Source organism: Marmota monax, unplaced genomic scaffold, assembly GCF_021218885.2.
Source record: "Marmota monax isolate L192 unplaced genomic scaffold, Marmota_monax_Labrador192_F-V1.1 WCK01_AAM20220418_F8-fsc00017, whole genome shotgun sequence".
Classification (NCBI taxonomy): domain Eukaryota; kingdom Metazoa; phylum Chordata; class Mammalia; order Rodentia; family Sciuridae; genus Marmota; species Marmota monax.
The window spans coordinates 14,882,406-14,906,768 of record NW_026695241.1 but is presented as its reverse complement, the minus strand read 5'-3'; the positions used below and the strand labels follow the sequence as shown (position 1 = coordinate 14,906,768).

The following is a 24,363-nucleotide window of genomic DNA, read 5'->3' as shown; positions in this document are numbered from 1 at the left end:
CTCCTCTTAAACATAGAAAAAGTAAACCAAATACAGATAGCATAGTGGGTATGTTTTTAGGATCCAGAGTTAGTCCTCTAATGTTAGAAGTCCTAGATTAGCATTTGATTAGATGGATGGACAGGGCAAGTTATTTAACCCCTCCAGGTTCAGTTTTCTCTCCTTTACAGTGGATTGGATTCGACTACCTAAGGGATAGGGTAGTTTTAGGGGTTAAGAGAAATACTGTATATACCATACTTTCCATTGAACCTATAATACAGAACTCAATGGATGGTAGCAAATAATACACTAACAACAAATCAGCCTATGTGTTTTAGTCAGCTTTTTGGCTGCTGTGACTAAAAGAACCCAACCAGAACAACTGTAGAGGACAAGTTTATTTAAAGACTTGTGGATTTGGAGGTCTCAGTCAGAAGGCTGGCTCCATTCCTTGGGTCTCAAGGTGAGGCTGAACAACATGGCAGAAGAGTGTGGCAGAGGGAAGCGGCTTACATCAAAATCAGAAAGCAGAGAGAAACTCTACTCTCCAGATACAAAATGTATATACCCCAAAGCCACACCCCCAATTCCCACATCCAACCACACCCTACCACTTCAGTTACCACTCAGTTAATCCCTATCAGGGGATTAACTCACTAACTGGGTTAAGGCTCTCACAACCCAATCACTCTCCCCTGAACCTTCTTGCATTGTTTCACACACGAATTTTTTGGGGACACTTCATATCTAAACCATAACACTATGATAATGAAAAATTTGAAACTCAGATTTCTAAACTCCAAGGATATTCTCCTGAGTCAGAACTGATGTCTCTCTCATAAAACAGTAAGACATAGGTAATTCAATGAATAACACCACACTTTTTGTCACTATGACAGTGTAATAGCAATAGGTATAGTTTATTCTATAGGTATAATTATATTGTAAATTGTAGGTATAATTTATTCTTTAAAAATGCAAGAAGCTATTTTGCTTTCTTAAAACTTTCCAGAACAAAAATGTGACTACTATGTAACCATATATTACAATCCAATTATAATTAGATATTAGGAAACTAACTGAAAATTTAAGTCACAATGAGAACTCATAAATACCTTCAATTTCTCCATCGAGTCCCTGGAAAAAGTTTTACAAGCTGCATCAATTTCCTTTCCTATCACACCAAGAATGGATTCCTGTTCAGTCTCCAGACAAAGAAGTTGATCCTTGAGATGTAGTCGGGCTTCTTCCATCCTCCTTAAGTGCTCTTCTTCATTGCTTATATGTTTTTCCTGTAAAAAGACATGAAATAGAAGTTTGATTAAGTAGAGGAAAAAATACTTGTACTATCTATACATTCAAATTGCAGAATTGGATTAGAAAATAGATCTGACTCTATCAGTCCTTCTACTTAACTAAAATAAAACACTCCACCTACTTCTTAACTAAAATAAAGTTATAGAATTCAGAAGTGAGGCAGATTAAAAACGGGTGAGCAGATATTTGACAAACAATATTATAATAATTATATAATGAAAAATGGTGAAAAAAAAATCCTTTACCATTCAATAGCACATTTCTATTAATGGATCAGAGAGTAAAAGCTAAAGCCACAAACTGAGTTTGCCCTAAACATTAGTAAAGAGCCGAATATAACACTATTAGTTTCTTCATTTGAGAGGGGAAAAAAAAAAAAAAACAAGTGCTATTACTTTTATTTCACCTAGTTCTTAAAAAGCCAAATGCAGTTATACCACCTAAATGTCACTGAGTCATGAAAATGTGATAAAAGCAAGATAGGAATATATTCTAAGAAAGTAAACATACTTAATCAAAAGGGTTTTCTAAGGATTCCTTTAAGAAATTAAATTTTGGGGCCTACTGTAGGCAAATCCATTCTCAATCACTATAATTATGCAATTTCATTCAAGGTGAGCATCCTTAATCCGTAACAACAAAATCTAAAACCACAAAACTTTTGGAGCATTAATACTGCACTCAGAAACATTCAAACTTTGGAGCATTTTGGATTTTGGATTAGAGAAGTTCAAACAGTAAAGTCTGTGAAAATATTCCAAAATATGAAACACTTTTGGCCCCCAAGCATTTTGGATAAGGATAGTCAACCTGTGCTAGAGAAATCCACAGATAGGCTTATCACAAAATAATAGGGGGATATATACACACACACACACACACACACACACATATATATAGACACACCAAAATCATGATGGATGGTTATTATGTCCTCAATCATTACATAATGCTGTTATGTAATGATAACTATCCTATTAAATATAAAAAGACCAAGATTAATGGGCAACAAACCCAGCTTGAATCTGAAAGAACAATGAGATTCAACTCAAAGAAAAGTAATCATGAAAAAATGAATGAGGTTTTACCATAAGAAATGCAAATGCTTTGTCCTTTCACTTAGATTGACATTAAAATATGAACCAAACTTCCTCTACTCAAAGGGAAAGACCCTTGGACAACCTGCCTTCTGCCCTTACATATCTCACTTATCATTAATATTACTATTGTTTATCTGCCTCATCTTCCTTCTTTGCACTGTCTCAAACTTTGACTACCAACAGTTTTTCAATTATGCCTATATATGTCTCCTCTGACCACAACTGACTTGTACAAGTCTACTTGAAGCTATACTACTTCAAAATCAGCTGGTAGGCAAAAGACAGTATTTATCTTTATAATCCATCATCCAGGTATAAATCTCAGCTTTGTAAACTTAAGAACTAGAATTTATTTTCTTTTAGGTATTCTGAATAGAGTCATCTTTAAGCATCAGAGAGACATTAAGCTCACAAGAGACTAATGTACAAACTAAAACACCATTCAATTATCCACCTTAGTTTATGATGAGAACCCTAACTGCCATGTGGATCAGAATGCTCGTGTCAGCACAGTCAGTGATTAACCTCCCTGTGGAATGAACAAAATGGAAGGCACATTATAGTCAATGTTGCTTAATGAAGTGGAAATCAGAACAAAGAGGGAATCTGTTTTATAAAATAATACGTAAATGGCACCACGCTAATGGCAATCTAGCATGTCATCTACACCTCAGGAATGTTCAGACCACAATCACAGGAATGTTCCATTCTTCTGGGCAGTGTTGGGATGAAGATTGCTGAAGTGTATCTCCCAAACCTTCTCCTCGGTCCACATTCAATGTCTGTACAAACTTTCACTCCAGATTGATACATCATTTCTTTAGATCTATCACTATTTTTACCAACTCTTACGCTCTTATTTTTACCAACTCTTACACTCTTATTTTCACCAACTCTTACGCTCCCCATTTTGAAAAATTAACATCCTGACTTTGAATAATGTTTGACAAATTTTTAATATCTCCATTAGAAAGCAAGCTTTGACCAAGTCTATAGATGAGGATGTTAATCTTCCTATTATTCCTAGGTACCCACCAACTGTATTTTCTGTGCTTCAAAGTTAATTCTTCAAGACCCAGTCTCCTTTCCTTTCTGCTCTTCCAAAGCAAATCACCCAACAGCATGATATTTATATCATAGCATTAAAAACATCAATTCTAAATATAATCATGCATCTCTCCCTCAATAAATGCTAATTTCAGAAGATAAAACATGTTTGTAATAATATTTAAAATCCCTCACTTTGCTGAACAAATGATTTAAATATTTAAGACTATAAAGATGATTTTACTAATTGCTATGCATATCTATTCTCTCCAAGGCTCTGAGGTGTGCTAAGAAGTTTCCCCTACACATAAATAGGCCCAGGATGGCTGTTATGGCATCACTGGTGTGATGTTAATGAAGAAAATGCTCTATCAGAGGTTACTGATATATTAGAAGACTGTCCATAATATAAATCCAAACAATTCACAATGATATTCTAAAGGACTTTTTCCTCACTTTACTCACAGCCATCTCTTTTACCCACTATAACTTTTCTGTGATCTCCATTACTTGTCTCTTATTAATAAAAATATAAAATTATTTCCATCTTTTGATAATCTTAAATTTTTTTAATATTCTCAGCTCTAAAAGTTTTACCTCTTTGGCAAAGACAGACAATGACATTGCTCACTTCACTATTCTTTGTGAAACAGTTAGCATGCTATGATCCTTTTGAAGTAAAACTCAGAGAATCATGGACTCACATGAAACACAGAGATCAGGTTCAAGTACCTGTTCCTTCAGAAACTCCTTCTTTGGCATTTCTTATAGGTGCAATCCAAACGGTACTTGAAGACCTCAAGTTTCACATAAAAAGAGTACCTGACAAAGCTGTAGAAGTTCCCCGTGAATATAAATGCTATACTTAAGAATTAAAGTAAACACATGAATTATTCACCCCACTAAACCTTCTAACCTTCCAGGTAAAAATTTCTGTTCTGGGCTGAAGATAGAGCTCAGTAGTAGAATGCTTGCCCAGCAGGAGTGAGTCCCCAGGATTCAATCTCTAGCACCACAAAAATAAAATAAACAACAACAAAAAAAAATCCTAGTTCTTTCCACATTATTTTATTTGACTAGGTTTCTGCCACTACACTATATTGGTCCCCATTCCTTGCATGTGCTCTGAGACCCTAAATTTAAGATTTAAATAAATTCTTCATTCTATTTAAGCAGCACTATGGTTTGGAAGTGGTTTGTCCATCAAGGGTTCAAGAGTTAGAGGCTTGGCCCCCAGTGTGGTAATGTGAGAGATGGTAGGAACTTTGAGAGGCAAATCAAGTGGTGGGAGGTCACTGGGGCATTGTGAACAGAAGAAATTAATATTGTTGTCATGTGACTCTGGTTAATTCTCATAAGATGGTTGTAACAGAAGATCAAATATAGCCCCTCCCCAAGATCTAGCTTCCTGTCTTGCCATATGATTGCTCACTCCCACACATTTACATCATGATGCAATCTGCCATGATGTAATGCAGCCAAGGAAATGGCCAATATTGGATATTTAGCCTCAAAAACTATGAGCTAAATAGCACAGGTATTTTCTTACAGTAATGAAAAAAAGACCAATAGACCAACTATAGTGGGATTTAATTTATTCCTTCCACAAATATTTATGGAAAGCATACTAAAGACAGAGTAAACCAGTTAACAAATATCTCTTGCCCCAAGAGAGCCAATGAATGTCTCCATGAAATTATGTCACTTTGCATAAGTTGGCGTGAACATACTTTATATACAGAGATATGAAAAATTGTCCTCTATATGTGTAATAAGGATTCTAATGCAGTCCATGGCTGTTGTGTATTTTAAAAAAATTAAAAATAAAAAAAAGAAATTATATCACTTTTGTTCCATCCCATTCTTCTGGCTTGGGAATATCTATCTGAACCCTATTTATGGCACCCATTGAAATAGTTCTTTCTATCCATGTTTCAAAAACAACTATACCAACAAAGCAAGCACAGCGAATTCTGGGGTAATGGTGTGGCAAGAAATTGTTAAATTAATCCAATCACACTGTCAGATTTGTGAGCACTTTCTTAATAAAAGCAGATGATAATATTTGGACATCATTAAGGTATTCTCTGGTCTTCTGTTGAATTCACGAAGGGCAATATCTCATGACCCTATGGCAAGATAAACATATTTTTAGAGAATCAAAGACGAAATACAATAGTTTAGAGGATGTTGAGAAATGTGGAAGACATAGTCCAACTTCAGTGTTTCAGGATGAATTCACACAGGTACCTGAGATATGGAATACATGGAGTTTCTTTGAGAGTAGAAAGGAAAATACATACATCTTACTTTAATAATCTAGGAGATCCAAGAAGAAGATATCCTTGATAATGGCTGAGTTTGAGAAAAACCTTGGAAAACAACCCAACCCTTATTTTGTACATAAGGAAATCAAAGCCTTACTTGACTAAAATCAAAGAGCCTACACAACCATAACCTAAGCTCTCTGACTCCTTGACTAGAGTTCTCTATTAAAATGCAAGAAAGGCTGAGTCCTTAAAATTTGAATTTAGAAAGATAATGTGAAAAACTCAGAAAGGTTATCTTTATTAGCAGGTCACGAGACTGGTGAAATCTTAAAGTAGAAAGAAAAACTCAAAACAAATTCTGAATAAGCCCCCATTATATATGAAAATATATGACATATTGGCCTCCTCAGAATATACTGCCAAAAAGCACACTGGACATGAACAATATTCCAAACTTCTAGGAGGTATCCATCTATACTGGAGATTTACCTATGTACCAGTAAAGTTTGTTCTGGGCCAATCAGTTAAGAAGCATACTATCCACACAACTAAGCAAGATATACTTCTATTCTCAGGACAGCTAAGGTTTTATGAAGCTTCCATTTTAGGACAGTAAAGGATTATATTGTCAGCATTTTTGTCTAAAGGATATAAAAAATAAGACTGCTTACAATTTCATAATAAACACACACACACACACACACACACACACACACACACTACAGACTGACTTGATCAAATGACCAGTAATTCAAAATTTAAGAAACATTACTCTTATTATAGATTTATGGTTTAACACTCTTTAAAACTCAAAACACTTCCTAAAGACTCCAAGATTAAAAGGATACATAATCTTAAAGGAAATGTAACAACTTCCATAAACTAGAGTGTGTCCAAAATAACATCTCCTTAGTAAAAGCTTATGAGATTCCTTAATGTCTTAAGAGTTCCAGAAATGCCACTTTATTTCCAGTATACTTATTACATGAAGTTAAAAAAAAAAAAAAAACAGTTTTTCACATACCTTAACAGAAACACTGTATTAAATAAAACACTCATACCTAAATAAAACATTAGTTTACAAAAATAATGCTTTTATTTTACTAAAAAGTAACTTCAGTAAGCAAATATGTTGCTATTTCACCCAAAGACTCTCTTCAATACATCAACAGGAGATGGAGAAGAAATACAATAAGAGGTAGGAAAAGAGGGCAGTCAAATAACATTAAAGGCAAAAAGTAAAATTAATGAAATTTAACTCAAAGTTATTGGAAATAAAACCTGCACATATAACCTAAACATTTTGAGGAAGAATATATCCATAGCCCAGCCTAACTGTTATACCTGAGCTTAAATCGAGAACACTCACAAGCATTACAAGTCAAATTATAAAACTATCCTGAACAAAAATTGAATCTGTCTGGAAGCCATTTATCTGACCTCTAAAGAAGGCTCACATTATTTACACCAACAGTTGGCTCAGCTACAAGAAAGTTAAGATACAATACAAAATACCAGCCAGCACAGAAACTCTAACACACTCAAAGAGAAGGAAGCTACTACTGCTATTGTAGGTATTTTGGAAAGAATTTAGTCTGGAAATTTACCCTACTGCAACTACAATTGTCTTGCAACTCTGATTGATTTGAAAACATCAACAAAAACAATAATAATTCTAAACTCAAGAGTTTGGGTTTCAAAAACATCTCCACGAATCAACCTGAGAATTGTTCCCTGAGAAACCAACAGTATCAAGAAATACAGAGAGGAAGATGGCGGCGAGGGGAGTGCATTGCCCCCGTGTGCTGCTTCACTGTGTGGGAGTATGACAAGTCAGGACGGCTAAAGGATATCTTGTTAGGAATTTCCAGCAATAGTGGGGTGCTCCGGAACCTGGAAGAAGGATTTCCATCGCACGAGGATCGGCTATGGGGACTCAAACACGAGAGGTTTGTCGCACGGAGGGTAACACTGCTTATTCAGCAAATCGCCCCGCGGCTAGAGTCTGCAGCGCGCGCTGGGATAGAGACGCAGGGTTACAGCGCTGCAGTTTCTGCCGGCCGCGCAAGCACCGTACTCAGGGCTGAATTCTGGGTTCGAGACGAGGGAAGGAAGCGGTCCATCTCGGTTCTCCACACCGGTCAGACCACAGAGGAGGCCAGCAGCCACCATGTTGGTAAACTGATGTCACCTTCCCTGTTTTCAACTGACCGCAGCTCATTCAGCCATAGAACAGGTAATTTCAGGCTGCAATTCGCCTGCGGCTTGCAGACAGATTGCTAGGGTTCAGCGCCTGGGTGCTTCTTAGAATCTGATCTTATCGGAGAGAACACCGAGCGCGGGGTGGCCGAGTTCCGGCTACCGGAACCGTCCCGGAACCGCCCTGGCCCAGGGCTGCGGAGCCTGCGGAGGCTGCTTCTTGGACCCTGCTACTATCAGAGCATACACCAAGCACTAAGCAGCCGAATTCCGGCTCCCGGAACTGAGCCCGCGGGGACTGCTTCTTGGAGCTTACACTTATAGGAGCTTACACCAAGCACGGAGCGGCGAGTTCCGGCTCCCGGAACTTCCCTAGACCGGGGCTAGGAGCCCGCGGAAACTGCGTCTCGGTCCGGGTCCTGCTGAGGGCCGGTCAGGACTCACCCGTTGCTTTGGTTGCCCGGCAAGGGGAATGAAATGCTGCCATTCGCATAGGATACCAACATGGCAGAGATCTGATGTCAGCAGAAAGCGGCGGAGGAGAGAACTTCATCAATACCAGCGGTGACATAAGCAGTTGGTCTCCTGGTAGGGGGATGAGACACGTCACCCCATTTGGAGTAGGGGCAGAGTAGAGCTGCCGCCCGCGCCTGCAGGGTAGGCAAACCTGCAACCGACCGGCGGATCAGGCCCGGTGGCCTGCCGGCGTGGTACACTCATCATCCCAATTGGAGTAGGGGCAGAAAAGAGCCGCCGCCAGCTCCCAGAATAGGCCCAGTGACCTGCTGGCGTGGTAGCCACGACACCCCAATTGGAATAAGGAGAGAGCAGAGCCGCCGCCCGCACCTGCAGGAAAGATACGCAAGCAGTATGAAAAGACAAGGAAAGAAAGGACCACAAGCAATGCAGGTCAACGCAACTTTAGAAGAGGTAACAGCTGCAGCAGATGGAATGTCAGATAAAGAATTCAGGATATACATGCTTCAGATGATCTGGAGTATCAAGGAAGACATTAAACAGCAAAATCAGACAATGAAAGATCACTTCGACAATGAATTACGCAAACAAATCCAGGAAGCAAAGGATCAACTATACAGGGAGATAGAGGTTATAAAAAACAAGCAATCAGAAATCCTAGAAATGCAGGAAGCAATAAACCAACTTAAAAACTCAATGGAGAAAACTACCATCAGAGTAGAACACTTAGAAGATAGAACATCAGACAATGAAGACAAAGTATTTCAACTTGAAAAGAACATAGACAGCTCAGTGAGACTGTTAAGAAACCATGAGCAGAACATCCAAGAAATATGGGATAACATTAAGAGACCAAACTTAAGAGTCATTGGGATACAGGAAGGTACAGAGCTCCAAACCAAAGGAATGAGCAGTCTATTCAATGAAATAATACGAGAAAACTTCCCAGACTTGAAGAATGAGACAGAATCCCAAATCCTAGAAGCCTACAGGACGCCGAATGTGCAAAATCATAAGAGATCCACACCTAGACACATTATAATGAAGATGCCCAACATACACAATAAGGAGAGAATTTTAAAAGCTACAAGAGAAAGGAAGCAGATTACATTTAGGGGTAAGCCAATCAGGATAACAGCTGATCTTTCAACACAGACTCTGAAAGCTAGAAGATCCTGGAATAACATATTTCAAACACTGAAAGAAAATGGGTTCCAACCAAGAATTGTGTATCCAGCGAAATTAAGCTTCAGGATGGAGGATGAAATTAAAACCTTCCACGATAAACAAAAGTTTAAAGAATTCGCAGCTAGAAAACCATCTCTTCAAAACATCCTCGCCAAAGCATTACAGGAAGAGGAAATGGAAAATAACAATGAAAACCAACAGTGGGAGGTAGGACAGTAAAGGGGGGGGGGAATAATCAAAGAGGAAAACAAACCATGTTTAGTAACAGAAATAAACAAATATGGCTGGAAGAACAACCCATATCTCAATAATAACCCTAAATGTTAATGGCTTAAACTCACCAATTAAGAGACACAGGCTAGTAGAATGGATCACAAAACAAGACCCAACAATATGCTGCCTACAGGAGACGCATTTGATAGGAAAAGACATACATAGGCTGAAGGTGAAAGGTTGGGAAAAATCATATCACTCATATGGACTTTGGAAACAAGCAGGCGTGTCCATACTCATATCAAATAAAATAGATTTCAAGCCAAAGTTAATCAAAAGACATAAAGAGGGACACTACATACTGCTTAAGGGAACCATACACCAACAAGACATAACAATCATAAATATTTATGCCCCAAACAATGGTGCAGCTATGTTCGTCAAACAAACTCTTCTCAAGTTCAAGAGTCTAATAGACCACCACACCATAATCATGGGACACTTCAACACACCTCTCTCGCCACTGGACAGATCTTACAAACAAAAGTTGAATAAGGAAACTATAGAACTCAATAACACTATTAATAACCTAGACCTAATTGACATATATAGAGTATACCACCCAACATCAAGCAGTTACACTTTTTTCTCAGCAGCACATGGATCCTTCTCAAAAATAGATCATATATTATGTCACAGGTCAACTCTTAGACAATATAAAGGAGTAGAGATAATACCATGCATCTTATCTGATCATAATGGAATGAAACTAAAAATCAAAGATAAAAGAAGGAAGGAAAAAGCATACATCACTTGGAGAATGAACAATAGGTTACTGAATGATCAATGGGTTATAGAAGACATCAAGAAGGAAATTAAAAAATTCTTAGAGATAAATGAAAACACAGACACAACATATCGGAATCTATGGGACACATTGAAAGCAGTTCTAAGAGGAAAATTCATTGCTTGGAGTTCATTCCTTAAAAAAAGAAAAAAACCAACAAATAAAGGATCTCATACTTCATCTCAAAATCCTTGAAAAAGAAGAGCAAAACAACAGCAAAAGAAGTAGAAGGCAAGAAATAATTAAAATCAGAGCTGAAATTAATGAAATCGAAACAAAAGAAACAATTGAAAAAATTGACAAAACTAAAAGTTGGTTCTTTGAAAAAATAAACAAAATCGACAGACCCTTAGCCATGCTAGCGAAGAGAAGAAGAGAGAGAACTCAAATTACTAGCATACGGGATGAAAAAGGCAATATCACAACAGACACTTCAGAAATACAGAAGATAATCAAAAACTATTTTGAATCCTTATACTCCAATAAATTAGAAGATAGTGAAGGCATAGATAAATTTCTTAAGTCATATGATCTGCCCAGATTGAGTCAGGAGGATATAGAAAACCTAAACAGACCAATATCAATTGAGGAAATAGAAGAAACCATAAAAAGACTACCAACTAAGAAAAGCCCAGGTCCGGATGGGTATACAGCAGAATTTTACAAAACCTTTAAAGAAGAACTAATACCGATACTTTTCAAGCTACTTCAGGAAATAGAAAAGGAGGGAGAACTTCCAAATTCATTCTATGAGGCCAACATCACCCTGATACCTAAACCAGACAAAGACACTTCAAAGAAAGAAAACTACAGACCAATATCTCTAATGAACCTAGATGCAAAAATCCTCAATAAAATTCTGGCGAATCGGATACAAAAACATATCAAAAAAATTGTACACCATGATCAAGTAGGATTCATCCCTGGGATGCAAGGCTGGTTCAATATACGGAAATCAATAAATGTTATTCACCACATCAATAGACTTAAAAATAAGAACCATATGATCATCTCGATAGATGCGGAAAAAGCATTCGACAAAGTACAGCATCCCTTTATGTTCAAAACTCTAGAAAAACTAGGGATAACAGGAACATACCTCAATATTGTAAAAGCAATCTATGCTAAGCCTCAGGCTAGCATCATTCTGAATGGAGAAAAACTGAAGGCATTCCCTCTAAAATCTGGAACAAGACAGGGATGCCCTCTCTCTCCACTTCTCTTCAACATAGTTCTCGAAACACTGGCCAGAGCAATTAGACAGACAAAAGAAATTAAAGGCATAAAAATAGGAAAAGAAGAACTTAAATTATCACTATTTGCAGATGACATGATTCTATACCTAGCAGACCCAAAAGGCTCTACAAAGAAACTATTAGAGCTAATAAATGAATTCAGCAAACTGGCAGGATATAAAATCAACACGCATAAATCAAAGGCATTCCTGTATATCAGCGACAAATCCTCTGAAATGGAAATGAGGACAACCACTCCATTCAAAATATCTTCAAAAAAAATAAAATACTTGGGAATCAACCTAACAAAAGAGGTGAAAGACTTATACAATGAAAACTACAGAACCCTAAAGAGAGAAATAGAAGAAGATCTTAGAAGATGGAAAAATATACCCTGTTCATGGATAGGCAGAACTAACATCATCAAAATGGCGATATTACCAAAAGTTCTCTATAGGTTTAATGCAATGCCAATCAAAATCCCAACGGCATTTCTTGTAGAAATAGAGAAAGCAATCATGAAATTCATATGGAAAAATAAAAGACCCAGAAGAGCAAAAACAATGCTAAGCAGGAAGTGTGAATCAGGCGGTATAGTGATACCAGACTTCAAACTATACTACAGAGCAATAGTAACAAAAACAGCATGGTACTGGTACCAAAACAGGCGGGTGGACCAATGGTACAGAATAGAGGACACAGAAACCAATCCACAAAACTACAACTATCTTATATTTGATAAAGGGGCTAAAAGCATGCAATGAAGGAAGGATAGCATCTTCAACAAATGGTGCTGGGAAAACTGGAAATCCATATGCAACAAAATGAAACTGAATCCCTTTCTCTCGCCATGCACAAAAGTGAATTCAAAATGGATCAAGGAGCTTGATATCAAATCAGAGACGCGCCGTCTGATAGAAGAAAATGTTGGCTACAATCTACAGTCGGTGGGGTCGGGCTCCAAATTCCTCAATAGGACACCCATAGCACAAAAGTTAATAACTAGAATCAACAAATGGGACTTACTCAAACTAAAAAGTTTTTTCTCAGCAAAAGAAACAATAAGAGAGGTAAATAGGGAGCCTACACCCTGGGAACAAATCTTTACTCCTCACACTTCAGATAGAGCCCTAATATCCAGAGTATACAAAGAACTCAAAAAATTAGACAATAAGAGAACAAACAACCCAATCAACCAATGGGCCAAGGACCTGAACAGACACTTCTCAGAGGAGGACATACAGTCAATCAACAAGTACATGAAAAAATGCTCACCATCTCTAGCTGTCAGAGAAATGCAAATCAAAACCACCCTAAGATACCATCTCACTCCAGTAAGATTGGCAGCCATTAGGAAGTCAAACAACAACAAGTGCTGGCGAGGATGTGGGGAAAAGGGTACACTTGTACATTGCTGGTGGGACTGCAGATTGGTGCAGCCAATTTGGAAAGCAGTATGGAGATTTCTTGGAAAGCTGGGAATGGAGCCACCATTTGACCCAGCTATTCCCCTTCTTGGTCTATTCCCTAAAGACCTAAAAAGAGCATGCTACAGGGACACTGCTACATCGATGTTCATAGCAGCACAGTTCACAATAGCAAGACTGTGGAACCAACCTAGATGCCCTTCAATAGACGAATGGATAAAAAAAATGTGGCATTTATACACAATGGAGTATTACTCTGCATTAAAAAATGACAAAATCATAGAATTTACAGGGAAATGGATGGCATTAGAGCAGATTATGCTAAGTGAAGCTAGCCAATCCCTAAAAAACAAATGCCAAATGTCTTCTTTGATATAAGGAGAGTAACTAAGATCAGAGTAGGGACGAAGAGCAGGAGAAGAAGATTAACATTTAACAGGGATGAGAGGTGGGAGGGAAAGGGAGAGAGAAGGGAAATTGCATGGTAATGGAAGGAGACCCTCAGGGTTATACAGTGGAGGGGGTAGAGAGAGAGGAGGGGAGGGGAGGGGAGAGGTGGGGAGGGGGGAGGGTGGAGGATGGGAAAGGCAGCGGAGCACAACAGACACTAGTATGGCAATTTGTAAATCAATGGATGTGTAACTGATGTGATTCTGCAATCTGTGTATGGGGTGAAGGTGGGAGTTCATAACCCACTTGAATCAAAGTGTGGAATATGATATGTCAAGAAATCTGTAATGTTTTGAACAACCCACAATAAAAAATTAAAAAAAAAAAAAGAAATACAAAGGACAAGGAAAGGTCATTATTGAATGAATTGTTCACTCATTATAAAAGTCCAATAACATGTACCTCTTCATCACTAACACAGATATCATCACAGCAAATATCTTGAGCTCGTAGACAACAATACTAAGTGACCCTTCTCTGTGCTTCCATGATATTTCATATAAGTTTATGCAATGTCTGCCTTCTTACCAGACTATGAGATCAGAGCAGCAATCTTAACACTTCTTCATTTCAATATTGTAGCATCTAATAACATCTCACATACAAGTCACTCAAAAAACTTTCTGGAACATAAATACCCTTTAATGTTCATTCCATGCAGTCACAAGCTTAATCTATGTAACAAGAATAATAGAATTCAACTATACTTTGGGGGAGTGGGGGACAGAATCTCTGAACTTACATAACTTCTTTTGTTTCTGCAAGCTTTACTTTGCTTTTTGCCACTAATTAATTAATAACCTCATTGAGTATGGTCATCTTGTCAGTAGCAAGCTGCTGTAATCATTGAGGAAAGAAGATATCACAATTTTAAAGATAGAGCCAAGTAGATCTGCCAGTGCATTAAGTGTGGGTCCATATATAAAAAAGAGCTAGCTCTTTATAAATATCTAACAAGCAAAAGAACATCATAATTCTACTAGAAGATTAATGGTTTCCAAAGTAAAATGTTGCTATTTTACATGTTAGATATACTCTGTTCCTTTTCCTATGTTAGACATGAAAACTTCACACTGTTTCTTTCAAAAGACAGGAATAAGTTATGATTAATAGTGTATAAGAGTAAGACTGACAGGCCAGGCATCATGGGGCACACCTATACTCTCAGTAACTCAGAAGGCTGAGGCAGGAGGGTCAGCAACTTAGCAAGACCCTATGTCAAACTAAAAGAAATAAAATAAAAAGACTAAGGGGTGTAGTTCAATGATAAAGCTGATCTGTGAGGAGAAAGAAAGAAAGAGAGAGAGAGAGAGAGAATGAGCAAAATAATACAGCTAACAGAAAAAGGAATGGCACATAAAAACTGGTCATATGATTTGGTATTTTAAAACCCGGGTTCGAGAGTTTTCCAATCCATAACCTGGTCTTTTGCAGGCTTACAATAATAATTCATAAAACACAAGAAAAAAATAGAAATTCAAATTTAAACTTTTGACCCCATTCAAGGAAATTATTCTTCCCTCAGGCTTTTTAGTATCCTTTTCAAGGAGAGTATTGAGTATTACAAAGATGATTAGTAGCATAATCAAAAGGTGTTAGGATATGTATTGGATACAATGCTAGAAATTAATATTCAAAGTTGGAAACAAAAATACCTTCTAAAGGGTATTTTGTGCGTTCATTATTACGATCATTTTATATTATGACATATTGCTTGTAAGTCAAATGCCTAGAAACAAAAAACATCAGTTACTTAAAATTAGTCACTTTTGATATATTTCTAATTCTGAAACAAAATGTGGACAAAGAAACAAACAACTAGGGTTTCAAATTATGCATTTGGGACAAGCATTGTTGAATTTTCAAAAGATAAAAATTATCATTCCTCTCAAGAGAAATGTTTATAAGTTTACAGTGTCTTTAAAAACCATTGGGATTTCTTTCTCTGCTTTTCCCCCCTTATAGTATACTTATGCATGCATTGTTCTTATGAAACAATATTTAAAGTTTAAAAGTGAATCTCTAAATAATATAGTTCATGTATACCATGAGTATAAACACATCCTATGTTTTTTTTTTGTCAAAAATCTATAGAATATTTCTTGATCTACATTACATGGAAAAATGAATTAGGTCAATAAGCACTTTAAATGGCAATTGAAAAAAAAAAAACTCAATGAAAACAAACCTGGACATTCATTTTGTGTTCCCCTTTAGTATTAACCAAAGCCAGCCAGGACTGCTTAACTTCAAGCAAAGCACTAAAACAGATGCAATATAGTAATTATATGGCCTACTCTGCTTGATTTTCCTGACCACAACTGATACTAGTTGCATTACTTAGCCTAATACCTACACTATAGGAATCATATCCAACTAAAGAAATGAATAAAATTAAATAGAACAGGCTTTTAATGAAAAGTGCTCAATATGTTCACTCTCCTCCCCAGGACTTTGACATTAACAACCATCCAGTGAGTGAAGAAATAAATGGCAGGCCTCTCAATCAAACCCAAGTCAAGTGCCAATATGACTGACAAACTTTAACTTTCCTCCTGGAATTCATTTAAAATTTAAAATCAACCCCTTCAATTGTAAATGGTTAATACAGAATTCATTACCAATAAAAACTTCTGAAAATGGCTCCACCATTTTCTAATTTCTGTGTTCTAATTCAGAAAGTAAATACTACATGTACTTCTTGTATACAACTTTATTCATGCTCCTAATTCTGCCACAGCTGCATGCATAAATGCCACATCTGAATTCACATTGTACATTCATTTCCCTTTTGCATCCTCAGTTTTTTCCTTAACATCTGACATGGTATTTCATACATAGAAAGCACTCTGTTGTTTCAACCAATCCCTTGTAAAAGTCAAGGACCACTCTGGACTTAAGGACTACAAGTTATTCACTTAAAAACACTTTAACAATGACAAATACAAAACTTATCATTTTACCTTTGACCATTTTGTTATTTTTAATGCTATTTTAACTACAGGACTCTGTAATATAATTACATATACATTCTACTTTTACTTTGAGTTTCTTATTTAAATTTATTTTCAAATTTAACATATGGGGGCTACAGCTTTATTGTACTCAGAATTTAAAATTATTAAAAAGCTTAAAACACCAAATACTTAAAAATACTTAAAACACCAAAGAAAAAGCAGTCTCCTAAAATGTAAGCATCAAAATAAAATGCTAGAACTGAACAGCTCATTTCCTTTTATTTTTTCATTCTTCTAGAAAAAAATAAAATCAAATAATTCTCCCTGCTACCATCAAATAGCTCTTAGTCAAAATGTGGAAATGTGATATTACAAAGTAGTGAATACAAAACTAACATTTGACAATCATATATATTTTTCCCATGTCTTCAAAAAAGAGCAATATCAAACAGATGGTAAAATTAAAATCAAAATACAACTTTTTTTCATTGACAGATAACATTGTATTCTTTTACTGTGATGAGAGGATTTAACATCCAACCTTTATATATTGCCAAAACAGAATTCTATTATACTCATTCATTTTTCCCCTCACAGATATGTTGTATGTGGAAATTTCAGATTTTAATTAGATATTTCTGAAAAAATCATTGTTGATTCCCATTCCAAAAATGTCAGACTGAAAAGTAATACTATATGGTAATTTATTGAATATAATAATTCTAAATTTAAATTCAATGCTAAGAGTTCAAAATAAGATACATGTGTCATAAAAGGGGAAAATACATGAAAATTGTACTCCTATATCCAGTTTCTACCATGTTTCTACTCAGTTTTGGGCTAATCACTATATACTCTCAATAGCAGTATCCATCATCTGAAAACATGGGCATCATTATTAAACTCGTGAATTATGATTACCATGATTCAGCGTTCCACATTTTGTATAAAAAAATTACTTCCAGTGTTTTTATCCAACATAGCCCTACCTTTAATATAAGTTCCCAGTTCTCATTTTACCAGTGATTTAACAGCATTTCGTGGTAAGAACTAAACTACATCTCGATCAATGCTATCTATTCAACACTTAAGTTCCTAAGTACTGCTAACAAAAAATGTCTCACAATTTGTGCTCTTTAATTATCTCTAAACTGCTTCATCAAAGATCTTCTTACCTTCTTAAAAGATGAATTAAAAAAAAAGTCCTCCCTCAAAAGATGAAAAGATTTCACATGTTCTTAAATAAGCAGAATTAATATAGTCAAAATGCCTCACTACAAAAGCAATATACAGCTGGGTGACATGGCACACACTTATAATCCCAGCTACTTGGGAGGCCGAGGCAAGAGAATCATAAGTTTGAAGCTACAATGTGGGGGAAAAGGTACCCTCTTACATTGTTGATAGGACTGCAAATTAGTACAACAACTCTGGAAAGCAGTGTGGGGATTCCTGAAAACATTAGGAATGAAATCACCATTTGATCCAGCCATCCCACTCCTAAATATCTATTTATCCAAAAGAACTAAAATTAGCATACTAAACTAATACAGTCACATTTATATTTATAGCAGAACAATTCACAACATCCAAATTATGGAATCAACCCAGATGCCATGTTAATAGATGAATGGATCAAGAAAATGTGGTATATATACACAAGAATGGAGTTTTACACAGCCATAAAGAAGAATGAAATAATGGCATTTGCCAATAAATAGATGGAAATGGAGAAAATTGTACTAAGTAAAATAAAAAGACTCAAAAAATCAAGAGTGAAATGTTTTCTCTCATATGTAGAGGCTAGAACAAAATAAGGGAAAGAAAGTGGTTGGGGAGAGAAGAGGATATCAAAAGATACAGGGAAGATCAATAAAGAAGAGGAGAACAAGATTTTTATAACAAAATGTGATTTTGTTATTACATTATATTGTTATATAATGTGATAACAAAATCACATTATATCATATATAAAGGAAACTTTACCTTTATATAAATTTAGATGAAAAGAAGTTGAGAAGAGGATAGAGAATAGGGAAAGAAAAAAAAAAGAAGTGGGGAGGGGACAGTGGGGATTAAAATTAATTAAATTCCTTGCATATATGACTTTGTCAAAATGAACTTCAATACTTGTATAAAAATTATGCTCTAATAAAAAAAATAAGGTCCTCTAAAGACAACTAAGTATAGTTACTGAAATAAGCAAGTATTAAGTTAGAGAGTAGAGCATCTCAAGTAATTTACAAAGTCTTTATACTGGTGGATATGATTCCTACCAAGTCTGATACAATGGGAAAGAACAGAATTGGTAACCCTGAGTTCCACTTCCAGTTCTATGAAAGGAAAGCTATAGTTCTGGAACAACTCTTTGGGCCAAAATGTCATCTTTAAAATAAGATAGTGGAAATTGATAATGTTCAAGGTGATATTATACTTTATAATCACACTGATGAAAAATGCTGACGGCAATATCATCTTTGTTTCAATAGTGCAGGGCCACCATATGAACTCTGACATAATCTTGTTAAACAAAAGCTAACATACAGATTCTTTTTTAAAATTTATTTATTTATTTATTTATTCTTATTAGGTATGTATGACAGCAGAATGCATTTTTGATTCATTGTACACAACTGCAGCAAAAATTTTCACTTCTCTGGTTGTACATGATGTAGCATCACAGCATCACATTATATATGCAGTCATACATGTACCTAGGGTAATGATGTCCATCTCATTCCACCATCTTTCCTGTCCCCATCTCCTTACCCCTCCTTTCCCTCCCCTTTGCCCAAAGTTCCTCAATTTTTCCCATGCCACCCCTTTCATGGATCAGCAGCCACTAATCAGAGAAAACATTCAGCCTTTGGTTGTTTAGGATTGGCTTACTTTGTTTAGCATGACATTCTCTAACTCCATCCATTTACCTGCATATACCATAATTTTATTCTTTTAATGCTGAGTAATATTCCATTGTGTACATATACCACAGTTTCTTTAACCATTCATCTATTAAAGGGCATCTAGATTGATTCCACAGTTTAGCTATTGTGAATTGAGCTGCTATAAACATTGATATGGCTGCATTATTATAGTATTCTGCTAATTTTAAGTTCTTTGGGTATAGACTAAGGAGTAGGATAGCTGGGTCAAATGGTGGTTCCACTCCAAGTTTTCCAAGGAATTTTAACACTGTTTTCCAGATTGGTTGCACCAATGTGCAGTCCCACCAATGTACAGTCCCCCACATCCTTGCCAATACTTTTTGTTGTTGAATAATCTTGATAACTGCCATTCTGACTGGTGTGAGATAAAATCTTAGAGCTTAGTTTTGATTTGCATTTCTCTAATTACTAGAGATGTTGAACATTTTTTTCATATATTTGTTGATCAACTGTATATTTTCTTCTGAGAAGTGTCTATTCAGCTCCTTAGCTCATTTATTGATTGCATTTTTTTTTTTTTGGTGTTAAGTTTTTTGAGTTCTTTATATTTCCTGGAGATGAATGCTCTATATTTGACGTCCATGTGGAAAAACATCTGCTCCCAAAATGTAGGCTCTCTCTTTTGCTGAGAATCTTTTTACTTTTGAATCCATCCCATTTATTCTTTTTTTGAACTTATTTATAAACTAGAATAATTTATTTATTCTAATTTTTATATATAAGCATAATGCCTTTCAATTCATAGTTCACATATAGAGCACAATTTTTCATGTCTCTGGTTGTACACAAAGTATTTTTCGTGTCTTCATACATGTACTTAGGGTAATGATGTCTAACTCATTACACCATCTTTCCTACCCGATATCCTCTCCCTTCCCCTCCCTCCCCTTTGCCCTATCTAAACTTCCCACGTTCTTCCCATCCCCATCCCCATTATAGATCAGCATCTTCATATGAGAGAAAACATTTGACATTTGGTTTTTGGGGATTGGCTTACTTAGCATAATATTCTCCAACTCCATCCATTTACCTGCAAATGCCATGATTTTATTAGTCCATTGCATATATATAGCACACTTTCTTTATCCATTCATCTATTGAAGGGCATCTAGGTTGGTTCCACAATTTAGCTATTGTAAATTGTGCTGCTATAAACATTGATGTGGCTATGTCACCATTGTATGCTGTTTTTTAAGTCCTTGGGGTATAAACCGAGGTGTGGGATATCTGGGTAAAATGGTGGTTCCATTCCAACTTTTCCAAGGAATCTCCATACTGCTTTCCATATTGGTTGCACAAATTTAGCATACAGATTCTTGTGGAGCAGAAAAAAACTGAAAGTACTAAAGATTCTTCCAACACTGTCCAGGCTAACTAAAAGGTATAGTATCCATATGAAAGCATCTCCTACGACAGAGAAAAGTTCCACATATGGATGTGATAATGGGCGAATTACAGGAGAAAAGTAAAATGAGTGTGGCAGGAACCACTGGCTTCCTCCAAGTTTCAATAACTATTGGCAAGAAGCACTTTCGCATATTTCTGGTAAGATTATGTAATAACATATTCTTTATACCTAGAATTTCTCATTTTCTTATATAGTTAAAAATGAATGCAACTAGTAAAATCATTATTTCACTAACACTGGAAAACAAATATTTTCATTATGTTTGTGTTGGACTTAGGAAAACAATAAGAATGTTTTTGTCATTTTCTTTTCAAATTTTTTCTCATTGTTTATAAATATACCTGAACAAAATATTTAAAATGTTTTTGAGAATATGGTCACAATCCTAAGAACAAAAGACCAAAAGAATACATAGAATATAAACTGAATCTTCTATAATACACTCTTTTCTTAATTTTAGGCACCAGCTCTAACGTACTATGCAAATGTTCAAAATTAAAATTTCCTTCTTTTAATATGTCTGCAAATTACTTGTGATTTCAACAATAGCCAATATCATTATTAAATACCTAATTGAATATAAAATTTCTCCAAACTTAGATCAGACACAGATCTGTGTAGATCAGGCATTATTATGAAACTTTCACTATGTAAACTAATGCTGTCTTACTAAGCAAAAATGATTTAATTATCTAACTGTTGTTGATATATATTCCACTAAAATCAAAAAATATATGTTTCTAATAAAATAAACAGTATTATGAGTTTCTAGGTAAATGTCAGAAGAATCAAAAGATTAATATCAATAGGATCTTTCTGGAACAAAAGAGAAAATATTTTCCTACAAAATTTAAACAAAGGAAATAATTAATTTTAATGATACTATAGTTTCATTTGTCTAACATTTCAGGAGCGATTCTTCCCTGGTGAGAAGCTCTTAATAAAGTCTTAAATGCATATATAAAAGTTCTGCAAAATATTTGTTCTCTTTGTCATGTAAAATTGGAAAATAACATTTGACAAAGCAAAATCAAATGTTAGGAAAAAAATGTATTGTATTACCACAGATTACCATTGAATATACGAGGAAAATATGCCAAAGTTAGTTATTCTGTCCAAATATACTAATGGCAATCTTGTACCACTGATTGATGCTGGCACTGGTGCTAACACTTTATATGAACTTTGATGTAGTTTTAACATTTCTAAGTTTATCAAAGTCATAATAAGACTAGAAACAGCCTAAAACAAAGCATACAGTTAAAATAACATGATTTTTTTAGAAACATTGTGCATGTCTAGTAACTCATGTATTTATATTGAAAATGGACAAGCAAGAATATCATTTTATGAGGAAAACAAAGTTTCCTTTTGATTACAATAGAGCCACATTGTTAATCCCCTTTGACCCATTTTTCAAGTTTACTACATTGCTTAAACAGAGATCTTTGGTCTATTAGTTCATTGGGCTTTCCTTCACTGAAAACTTAATTTGCCTTATTTTATTTTCCCTAGTCTGGCCCCTTATCCATGCACATGCACATGTGATTGTATTTGTATATGTTTGTGTGTATACACATTTACCTGTTTCTCTTTAATTTAACTATAAATTATTTGCTATGTCTCAGGTTCTATGCCTTATCTTAGAGATGGAAAAAAATACAAGGATGTGATTTCTCTCCTCCATTAGCAAGCATAACTATAAAACTGCCCACCTATTTGGTTTCTTTACCACATGCCTTCAAAAATCACTTGTTGATAGAACTGCCAGTTATTTTCACATGGGTCCTTCCTTTGTGGAACATCTGTCTCAAATGATTCAATACAGTCTGGTTCTAAACCTCTCATCTGCACAGTTCTATGGTTTTATAATTAGGTAGACCACAGGCATATTATTGCCATTATGATTATTTTCACATTATTGTGTAGATCACAGGCAGTTGATTGCTGGGTTGAATCATTAATCGCTAAATACTTGAAAACACAATAATAGCAGCTACCAATAACTGATATATTAGATACCAGATAATGGGCCAAGTACTTTGCTTACATTTTCACATTTAATCTTAAAATAAAGGAATTATTATAATGTTAAAGGTTGATAAAAACTGAGGCATTCATGTTTAGGCAACTTAACTAAAGCCACACTAGAAAAGGATGCAAATTCACCATTTTGCCATAATAACTAATGCTATGCTACCTCTCAAAGAAAAAGGCTCTGTCTATAGATGACACAATCCATTAAAATTTGATTCACACCTATCCATACTAAGATATGGGCAAACACAGTTAAATCAATCAAAAGCATGATCATTTAAAACCAAAATAAATATTGAAGAAAAAATAAGGTGTACAGTCCGCCCCATATCCTCCAAATCCAGGATTCAACTGACCATATATTGAAAAAAAAAAAAAATGTGTACCAAAAATTTACAGACTTTACCCTGGTCATTACTCCCTAACTAATACCATGTAACAACTACTTACATAGCATTTACATTGTATTTCAGTAATGTAGAGATGACATAATATACAGGAAGATATATATAAATTAAATACAAATATTATATGACCTTTTTATAAGGGACTTGAGCAACTGCAGATTTGGCTATTCTTGGGAGACACTGGAACCAATCCCCTACAGGACAGAGAAACACCTTATGTATATGTGTGTGTGTGTGATATATATTTGTTTTTGTGTGTTTGTGTCTTTAAGATTACATACCATTTTAGTATACAGTGGTCATTTTTCCTCTATGTTAGTATGCATTCTCAGGACTTGAGCACAGGTTGAACATCTCTAATCCAAAATTCTAAAATCCAAAATGCTCCAAATTAAGATATTTTTTTAGTGATGACAGGATATCACATGTGAAAAATTCCATATCTGACCTCATATGACAGATCATCATCAAAACACTGGCATACTAAAAATATTGTATAAAATTATCTTTGGGATATGTGTTTAGACTTGGTCCTATTTCTAAAATATCTCATTATATATACATAAATATTCCAAAAGCTAAAAAACTCCAAAATCTTAAACAATTCTGGTCCTAAACATTTCAAAAAAGAGATATTCATTTTAGTTTTAACAACTAAAAGGATTAACTACAGACCAGTTTTCTTATCTATATTCCATTCTCAGGATATATGCCTGTCTCATAATGGATGCTTAAGTGAATGCTGCATTTATCTAGATGTGTGATAATGCATATATACATATATATATATATATATATATATATGAAACATCTCAAACATAATCACTGAAGAAACATTTAAGCAGAGCAAGGTAAAC

The 24,363-nt window shown here is 35.3% G+C and overlaps 1 protein-coding gene across 4 annotated transcripts in view; it reads right to left on the bottom strand.

Moving 5' to 3' along the window:
• Positions 1 to 24,363, bottom strand: part of Cep128 (centrosomal protein 128) — a 410,851-nt gene that overhangs the window by 238,102 nt on the left and 148,386 nt on the right. For all 4 annotated transcript variants that reach the window (XM_046440733.2, XM_046440735.2, XM_058577821.1 and 1 more), the window contains exon 18: positions 1,098 to 1,274. In XM_046440733.2, the coding sequence (XP_046296689.1) occupies positions 1,098 to 1,274 (177 nt within the window). The remainder of the gene's footprint in view (positions 1 to 1,097; positions 1,275 to 24,363) is intronic.